General features: G+C 38.0%; 1 protein-coding gene across 1 annotated transcript; it reads right to left on the reverse strand.

Moving 5' to 3' along the window:
• Nucleotides 1–6,777: 6,777 nt before the first annotated feature.
• Nucleotides 6,778–8,572, reverse strand: LOC138310895 (uncharacterized). Its single transcript, XM_069252221.1, has 2 exons — nt 8,558–8,572; nt 6,778–8,037 (listed from the first exon to the last, which is right to left on the reverse strand). The coding sequence occupies exons 1-2, from the start codon at nt 8,570–8,572 to the stop codon at nt 6,778–6,780; spliced, it is 1,275 nt and encodes a 424-aa protein (XP_069108322.1).
• Nucleotides 8,573–10,699: the final 2,127 nt, after the last annotated feature.

A 10,699-nucleotide genomic window follows, 5' to 3' on the forward strand; every position in this document is an offset into this window, starting at 1 on the left:
CAGAAAGTTTGACCCTTGGGTGGTCTTTATAGACGGAAAGTTTGACCCTTGGGTGGTCTTTATAGACAGGTTTGTCCTGTAGCTGGTCTTTATAGACAGGTTTGTCCTGTAGCTGGTCTTTATAGACAGAAAGTTTGACCCTTGGGTGGTCTTTATAGACAGAAAGTTTGACCCTTGGGTGGTCTTTATAGACAGAAAGTTTGACCCTTGGGTGGTCTTTATAGACAGGTTTGTCCTGTAGCTGGTCTTTATAGACAGAAAGTTTGACCCTTGGGTGGTCTTTATAGACGGAAAGTTTGACCCTTGGGTGGTCTTTATAGACAGGTTTGTCCTGTAGCTGGTCTTTATAGACAGAAAGTTTGACCCTTGGGTGGTCTTTATAGACAGGTTTGTCCTGTAGGTGGTCTTTATAGACAGAAAGTTTGACCCTTGGGTGGTCTTTATAGACAGAAAGTTTGACCCTTGGGTGGTCTTTATAGACGGAAAGTTTGACCCTTGGGTGGTCTTTATAGACAGGTTTGTCCCTTAGCTGGTCTTTATAGACAGGTTTGTCCTGTAGCTGGTCTTTATAGACAGGTTTGTCCTGTAGGTGGTCTTTATAGACAGAAAGTTTGACCCTTGGGTGGTCTTTATAGACAGAAAGTTTGACCCTTGGGTGGTCTTTATAGACAGAAAGTTTGACCCTTGGGTGGTCTTTATAGACAGAAAGTTTGACCCTTGGGTGGTCTTTATAGACAGAAAGTTTGACCCTTGGGTGGTCTTTATAGACGGAACCCTTCTGGTCTTTTTATAGACAGGTTTGTCCTTTAGCTGGTCTTTATAGACAGGTTTGTCCTGTAGCTGGTCTTTATAGACAGAAAGTTTGACCCTTGGGTGGTCTTTATAGACAGAAAGTTTGACCCTTGGGTGGTCTTTATAGACAGAAAGTTTGACCCTTGGGTGGTCTTTATAGACAGAAAGTTTGACCCTTGGGTGGTCTTTATAGACAGAAAGTTTGACCCTTGGGTGGTCTTTATAGACAGAATGTTTGACCCTTGGGTGGTCTTTATAGACAGGTTTTACCATTTAAGGATCTGTATAGACATGTTTAACCCTAGGGTGGTCTTTATAGACAGGTTTGAATTAATATCTACATCATCTATATTGATAGGAATTGTCATTCAATTGTTAAATCTGTGAATTTTAATCTTCACAAACATGTTTTAAAATGGTCGTGAAATTTAATCGCCACAAAAGTAAGTTAGTTTACAGTAGTTAGGTACTTTTACAGACTTGATGGAGACTTTGTGTCTGTATTTATAAAATGTGAATACACCTGGAGATACAATTGTAAACAATTTGTATGATTTGGATTTATACTATGTTAAATATTAACTGTGTAAATGTGGGAACTTCATTTATTCCAGTCATGTCTCATAGTAGTTTATTGTATCCTCCTCCCATCCAAAACATTACATATCAATGTACAAAACATTGTACAGAAAAAAATGGCCATCTGACTATTGGCACAAAACAACAAAGTCACAGTATACAGTGGTGCCTAACAAAGCATTACAACATATTCCTTATTTGAAGCTATAAGTTTCCAAAATATTTCTTGACTTTGACCTTAAAAGTATACAAAGGTCATTCACTTGAACAAACTTGGTGTCCCTTTATCCTAGTACACAAGGCCTAAGATTTTAGACTAGTTCACCCTGTGAACTTGAATGTAGGTCAAGGTGATTCATTTGAACAAATTTTGTAGCCCTTCATCCTAGCGTGCTGCAGACCCAATATCAAGTCTTAATTATAGTTATTCACAAGAAGTCGTTTAAAGATTTTAGCCTTTTTCACCCCTGTATCATTGTTTAATAATTAATGATCTCTGATTAGTCTTTTCAAAAAGCTCACAACCCCTCCGAAACAAAAAAAATAAGTAAAAACCTATGAAAATGTCTACTGATGGCCCAAGAGGAGATAATAACACCAGAAAATGCAAGATTTTCTATCTGTGTTAACAATGAATATATTCTTTTCGATGTTTTGCCGACTGGTGCATGTTGGTAAAAGTCCAACTACCTTTAGGAAACGGCTTTTAATTTTCAAAATGGAAAAAGCTAAATTGATAATTTGTTAGAGTCGCAAAAGTTATAAACTTACAGTTAGTAACACACTTATCATCACCTTCTAAACAATTAAATTTATATAGATAAAATGTTAATTTTCATAACGCGGGTCGTCTTATGTTTCCCTCCGTCGTCCTAATTACAAGCTAATATCACTACGCCAGCGGCAAAACAGCGAAATGAATCGTCAATGTTAACATCGATTAGGTAGAGAAGTTCGTATTTGTTAGGTGTTAAAACCTCATCTTAGGTCATCGATATAATTCTAATTATGTTATGTTATAATTGGGGGTTTTTTTGTTGTTTTTTTTTTTAATTTTTGTTTCGGAAAGCCTGTCCGTCTGCCCGTGACCGGCAACTTAATAGTCGGACAGACATTTTTTTTCCATATGTAGCTTGTCCTTTGACCGGCAACTTTTTTTTTCCAAATTGAGGATATACAAAACAAAAATGGCAGTATAATTGTAGAAATATTAAAGATCAAACTGTATGAAAAACAAATTTTCGTTATATTCTGGTTTTCAGTCATTTTTGTTTGACAGTCTACGATAGTAATCCGGATATATTTTGTTAGTAAAACTAGTACTCGGTGTACTATTAATTTGCTAGCTACAGTAGTAATTATATAAACTGCAAGAATGGAATGTAATTTTGTAATGACCAGTAACTTTCAGCCAGGACCAGTAACTTTATAGGACCAACAGGAAAAAATCCTTAAGGGAGCTGAACACTGTCCACAGTAGCCCGAGATACTCTGCCACTGACACCAGACTTAGACATTATGTCTGGCTTAGGGGCCCTAGATCAGATATTTATCTGTCATAATGTCTAAGTCTGGTGTCAGGGCCAGAGTATCTCGGGCTATGTCTACAGATGGTCAACCCGGCGCAAGTCGCAACTCATTCAAACTCAAATTGATTCGTTCACTGTGAAAGAGCAATTGAAGAGCGCAGAAAGCCGAGTGTCCTCATGTTGCCTATGAATGCCAACTGAAAGACGGTCAATGCTTACATTTTATAACAGTTTTATGATAAAATCCAATGAGATTTTGAATTTGTAATGAATAAAGAATTCATTATCGTCAAAGACGGAAGAGCCATCTTCGGCGATCTCTGGTACGACAACTGAAACGTCACAATGATAATGACGTCACAATAAGCGGATTGCAGTTCATTTAAGCATTGAACGCCTTTAAGTTGGCATTCATAGCCAATATGAATGCAAACTGGACAGAGGCAAATTCCATGAAGCGCGCTAGCGCTTCATGTTGAATTTGCCTCTGTCCAGTTTGCATTCATATTGGCTATGAATGCCAACTGAAAGACGTTCAATGCTTATATTTACATTTGGTTACAATTTTATGATGAAATCCCAAGGAATTTTGCATATATAATGAATTAATCATTCGTTATCGTCATGGATGGAACAGCCATTTGAACAGCCATCTTCCGTGATCGCTGGCACGACAATTGTGACGTCACAATGATAATGACGTCATAATAAGCGCTTGAAGTTCATTGTCTATATGACTGCCAACTGCGCTTGGTAAGGTTACATAGTGGGACTGCAGTGAAAATGTAAATATAGATTAATATATTTACATTTTCATTGCAATCATACTACATGTGTATATCTTTACCAAGCCAGTTGGCATTCATCAGTCTATAATTATTTTTTCTTTGTTTTCATACTGAATATCTGGCTATCTGCTTGGCCGACTCTTTTTTTTCGTGCCACTAGTACATGTAAACGTATTTTATTTTATCAAGTAGTCTGGAAAATTAATCATTATAAGCATAATGTGTTTATGTATAAGCGGATTCATACAGTTTGCAAACAAAATTTCTTTCATACCAGGATGAAATTAAAAAAAAAATAGTGACATCCATGCTTAAATGAACTGCCATCCGCTTATTATGACGTCATTATCACTGTGCTGTGACGTCATAAAAAGACTGTTCAAATGGCTGCTCCGTCTCTGACGATAATGATTTTCTTATTCACTATATACATTTGTAGATGCAACTCTCTTGGGATTTCATCATGAAAATGTTTAAAAAATTTGAATATAAACGTCGAACTCTTTCATTTGGCATTTATATTGGCTATGAATGCCAACTGAAAACGTTCAGTGATTTTAAAATGATCTTTTGGCCTTCTGTTGAGCCCTTGCCTTTGTGAGGTACGCTCTGGATTCTGTCCACTGGTCGAGACGCGTACGCACTAAAGTCTATAAAAGTAGCAGTTTCTGCTCCTGCTTAGCGTTCAACATACAGGGAGTACAGGGACGACTGGTTCGCCCGTTGTCAGTAAAATGTGACTGGGTGGGATGTGTTGGTTGGTGTATTCGGCAGCATATGCTTCAGTAATGTAGCACTATAAAAAAAATTAAGTTAGACTATACAAGAAGACACAACGCGAACATACTGCAGTCTCCCAAAACGCAAACCTCGCACTACGTACACCGCATACATGGCTGACCGTCCTGTATACATGTATGTACATGGCCCTAGCTGTTAAAGGATTTGTGCAGCCAAAAGTTGTTTTTTGATAATACGCCAGGATATTGGTTGGATGAATGAAAAATTAAGTCCCACTCAATGAATCGCCTAGAACGAATATACGTACCCGGCCTACTATACCTTTCAGGGGCGTAGGAAGCGGGGGGCAGGGGGGGGCAAATATGTCCCCCCCCCCCCCCCCCCCCCCCCCCCCGTTCCCCAGGACGGGGGGGGCAAACATGTCTTTTTGCCCCCCCCCCCCCCCCATTTTCGCCGACTGAAATTTTCTAAAAATGCTTATTTGAATGAAAAAAGGGTCCTCCTGCACATTTTTCGTACTTCATTCTAGAAAATTTTCCGCTGCGCGGCGCATTTCCTTAAACGTTCAAGCACATAATGTCAAACCTTAAATAGTAAAAATTCAATACACACGAACTAGACTAAAGTGTTCATCAAGGGATTATATGTACTATTTAAAAAATGTCTCTTAAAAGATCAATTTGTTTATACGTCTTAGCGAGACAATTAATTCATTTTTTTATGTTACACAACAATGTGCCGATGGTGTGAAACCGGTATATTCATATCGAGTAGGGTTGCATAATGTTATGGCGACACAATTATCATTTCTAAATCGAAAAATTACCATGTTAAGAACGCTTTATAATCATTAAAATACCTCTTAAAACTCATCTCAGCCATTCTAAATCGTAATTTTTTGCCCGGGGGAGACCCCCGATCCCCCCTAACACCAACTTCTCGCGCCTTTGAGCGCTCGCAAATTCATCAAAATGCATCGTAAAACTCATCTAAGCCATTCTAAATCGTAATATTTTCCCGGGGGAGGCCCCGGACACCCCACCCCCCAAACACCAAAATCTCGCGCTTTCGGGCACTCGCAAAATCATCAAAATACATTGTAAAACTCATCTCAGCCATTCTAAATTACAATATTTTTTCCCGGAGGTCACCCTCAGACCCCTAAAACACCAAAATCTCTCGCCTTCGACGCTCACACGCTAATTTAGCCAATTTGCATATTCGTTAATTTCCTTTTAGTGACCCCACTGCTTATAAATGTGTACAAGGATTAAATTTAATTAGATATGAAAAATGTACATAAAGCATATATGGTTGGGATTTGAATGAATCTCCTCCTGTTGGTGCGGGGGGGGGGGGGGGGGGGGGGGGGGGGGTTACAAAATATTGAGGACCTTTGCCCCCCCCCCCCCCCCCCCCATTACGTTTCATCTTCCTACGCCACTGCCTTTCGGCCGGGTACGAATGTCGTAGTGGAGCACTGCCTCCGAAAATCACTCGGGCATTGTTTTCTATACTTTTTTGTAGGTTTCCAATTATTTTATGCGTATACATGCATTAACATATTATTTTTGTCCAAAACAAACATAACTACCATTCTTTATATCTACCGTACCGCTCATACGACGTCAAATAGCAGTAATAGGCACCAATTGTAGCTCTAAAGACGACACCATTTTCTGTCTAAAAGTCTGTTGAGCTACAATATTGCAGCTACGAATCGCCTAGCTTTTAGCGCTAACGGTTGGTTTTGGTCGTGATTTACGAGTAGTGTCAATCTATGGTGGCTGATTACGGCCATCTCGTGTTGTTGTGTTGTCGCCTTGTCGTGTTGTCGCCTTGTCGAGTTGTCGCGGTCTCAAACTGCGACAACCCGAGATTTAACAGTTAAAATGTCGACTAGTCGCGTTTTCGAGCCGCGACAAGTCGACAACACGACAAGTCGACATTTCAAACACGCTAATTAGCGCGTACAGAATCTCGTGTTGTCGCGGTAAAATGTCGACTTGTCGTGTTGTCGAGTTGTCGACTTGTCGTGTTGTCGAGTTGTCGACTTGTCGCCTTCCTGTTACACATGCGCAAACAATGGATAACACTCGCCATATTGGATTGCTAATGAAAATAATTGTGTGCATGTGTTTGTAGCTATATGAAGATATTTGATAGCAATTTCTTTACCGAGAGTTGTCAAAGTATATTTCTCTGAATTATGAATTTCAATAATTTGTTTATTATATGATAATCGTGTAATAATGGTCTGGCCGTGCCGTCTGATTAGTACGCAGTAAGATTCTCCGCCTAACTTTATTTGCTTTGAATAATGCGATAATTATCTATTTATAAACACTTTAACGATGTGCGTGAGTTAAATCATTAAACATCTGTATCAAAGCAACGAAAAACTCATCAGCATCCTCTATTGTTTTGATGCAAGGCATTTGGTCTCTTGTCATTCCAGTTGTCAATTCAACAATTTGCAAAAACTCATCTGTGCAACCCCGAGGCGGACATTCTGAAGTGAATTCACTTGCGACTTCGTCTATGATTTCCAAAGTACACGGGAGTGGATGAGAGCGGTCATAAGTTTCATATACATATATTTCAGGTTGATAGTATAGTACGTCTGGGATACCATGAGGAATATTAAGGTGTCGCTGGCTTCTAATTCGGTGAGAGTTCCAATTCAGGACGAATATATCCAATTGTTCTTGAATGATAGGTAAAAAACAAAAACGTATGCATTCACTATGAAGAGGATTTGCTGTATCGAACATACCGCTATCTCTCATGACTCGAAATTTGTTTCTCCAAAAGTCAGTAAATGTAAAGCGCAAAGTGCCCCATAAACGTTCGATTCGTTGATTGCCACTTGATCTGCCTGTAATGTAACTCCGTATGCCTGCCATCTCATCACCGTGATGCATTCTTAAACTGACCTGTAAGTCTTTCACTAAAACATTCTCAGTGCCAGCATCTCCTCTTACTAGGTGCGGAACCCTTCCCAACGTGACGATGAACTTTAGATACAAATTTGCAATAAGCTTTGGATTGTTGTTCGAAAGCCCAGCTTTTAACCATACTATTTTTCTTGAAAATCCATCTATAGCTCCATGAATCGCTATTCCAAATGGTTTAAGCTTATCGTATCCATCAATATGTATGAGATAATTAGGACCTGTACTAAAGTATAATCTGCGTCGTAAACAACGTCTTGATCTCCGATGCACTCCTTCTGCGTCAATGATACTTAAACATGTCCTCACGGTATTCTGAGTTGCACGTATCCCATGTACAACATTCAGTAACCTCCACATTGCTTTGTAGCCTAGATTACAGAAGCCCTCTCGGTGCAGATTAATAATTGTTTGTATTATCTCTTGCAATGGTCTCTCACATGCGTGTCTCCTTAATCCAAGTCTTAACTTGATTCGTTTCACTGTTGACATGCTGATGACAACTCCATGAACAAGCATAAGAAACCCGCATATTTCCCGTGAATTATACATAAGTCCAAAGTAGTACCTGACAAGGTCATCATTGGATACATTATCTCCTGGGTATGGAAGAACGGCCTCTGATAGCACAAAGCAACTCAGCAATATCAGGAACTGAAAACAAAGATATATATTATTTTCAACACTTAAATAGATAGGTATAACCTCAGAGTGCAAGCAGAAATAAACCTTTTTGCAATGTGGCGTACAAACATCAATTACCCATTACATATCCCTATCCAGTATTTATTTAAAACAATATATACACTTCTCCAGAGAGAGCTTTAAATTCAAGTGATGAAACGTCAGTCATGGCGTCAGGTTATAATATAGATCTAAGTATTTAAAGGTCAAATATTTCGAAAATGGTATGAATTCTATTATTATAAATAGCAATTGTAGTATTAAGTTCAATATTGTTTCACCGTCAACTATATTATTTCAAAACAGATAACAATAAAGAATTGTAGACAGAAAATGACATTTTAAACTAAATTGGTATAACTGTAAGGGACTGCGGCATACATATGCATACAACAGCAATAATATTCCTAAATATTGATTATAGAAATTTTACATACGGTTCCACATTTATTTGATTGTATCCACTTTGAGGAGGTTAAGTTTAACATACCTTATGTAAGCCCATCTTTGTTCACCTTGTCATTCTTCCGCTATTGATGATTGACCACCAAGGAAGCTACTGGGCAATTACACAATGAGGCGATATACAGGATATCGACTTCATGGTTTTTTTCAAGGCAAATCGATTTGCTCATGTCGACATGGTGTTATAATTTGTAAAATGGACGACTTGAGTAAGTCGTATTCATATCTTTACCGGTACATATCGACTTAACAGCAAGTCGCCCGTTGTGTATCTATTAAATGTCGAGTTCGGTAACATCGACAAAATGTGGGTTTTAGTGACCAAGTCGTATAAAACATGTCGCTAAATCCTCAAGGATCACGTCATGTCGCGTTTTTAAAGTCATTTAGACTACGATTTATCACAACAAAAGAAGGCCCAAATACGTTTCCATACGCTAAGGCCTAATAGTTCGAAGGCCCGTTAATCCGAAAATTAGAAAATATTGCAATTTTATGGTGGCATATGTCTGCCATCGATTTGCCGACTTACGACTTAATAATGTCGACATCGTTAAGGCATTAAGTCGACATCATATCGGAAGATGTCGACATAAACAGAAGAATATGTCGACTTACCACATGTACATGCCCACATAATGATTCCAAGATATTTATGTAGACAGTCGGTAACTCGGCGATTAATGTGTTTATGCTCGGGTGTGACACCGACTTGTCAGTTATTGATGTCGACATCTAAACTAAAAGATGTCGACATCTGGTCTTAAAAGTGGAAATCAAAGGCCACCCTTTCATAGAGCACTGTGTATATGCAGCAAAAGCCATACAGCAGAGATCGACGTTGATTTTGTTAATTCAAGTTTTTATTTATTTGATTTCAAAATTTAAAAAAATGTGATCCTGCACATCCCGGCCATGAAACTGTAGCCTGCGTGTACGTAGCTGTTAGCCCGAGCTAAGGAAAAGTATAACGAATTATTAATATATATAACCGTGGATTGAAAATTCGTTTCAAAGCTGTGTGTGTGTTTTGTTGATTGGCATTCGTACCAAGTCCATGTAGTACATACCGTACTATACTATATTAAAAGAATGAATGAAAAAAAAATATAAAAAAAAATAAAATAAAAAAAAAAGATTTTTTTTATGTTGTATTTTCTTGTGAATCCCGAAAAATACCAGTTACGTAAATTAAAAGCCATAAAGGTCACAGTACAGGTACACAATACACATTGGGAAACTAGCTTTACTTGTTAGCTTGGCCTGTCCATATATATATACATAAATATTTACATCCCTCGATACACTTATATAAAGGCACAACGAATTTTTGTTACGGTCTTAATGGTCAGATTCAACCTTTGGGCTAAACATCCTTCAGGGACGCGGTTTTAAACTCCCAACTCGCGATACATCTTCATCTATTTTTCGTAGTAAAAACATGCGTTCTTTGTAGTCAAACGTAGTAAAAAAAAAGTCACGTGCTTAAACCTCATTCATGCCATTGGCCGGAATATACAGTTGTGTCACGGGTAACTAGTGATCACGTGATTTTGTGTTTACTTCCAAATATGGTGATAGTTTGCTTGCCATTTCTTCGGAGAAATTGATTTATTTGCAAATATTTAGACTCCAAAATGTTATTAATATTGCATGCATATCATTTTGACTTGCACATATGCACTGTTTTACTATAAATAATGAACTGAATGAGTTGTAAAACTGCCATTTTCACGTTTTGTAATTAAATGATATAATACGAATTGACCAATTCAATAGGTCTAACCGTCTAATCTAAAATCAGCGAAGATCGGCTACTCCCGGCTAAATTCGTAGAATTCTAAATTTATATTTATATATTTTATTACCTGCTTTAGGGTTCAGAACATATACATATAACACAGAGAAAATAAGGCCAAATTATGTATAAATACCAGTTCAGAGAAATCACTCTATTTGGAAGTAAACACACACTCATGTGATCACTACTTACCCACTAATACAATTCCATATTTATTTCGGCCAATGGCATGAATGAGGTATAATCACGTGACTTGTTTTACTACGTTTTACTACAAAGAACGCGTGTTTTGTACCATTATGGGGGAAATCCTCCGCGGATCGTGGTTTCATTTCCACCATTTGAAATTGTTAGCAATACTATCAT

The sequence above is a fragment of the Argopecten irradians genome, chromosome 16 (genome assembly GCF_041381155.1).
Source record: "Argopecten irradians isolate NY chromosome 16, Ai_NY, whole genome shotgun sequence".
Lineage (NCBI taxonomy): Eukaryota > Metazoa > Mollusca > Bivalvia > Pectinida > Pectinidae > Argopecten > Argopecten irradians.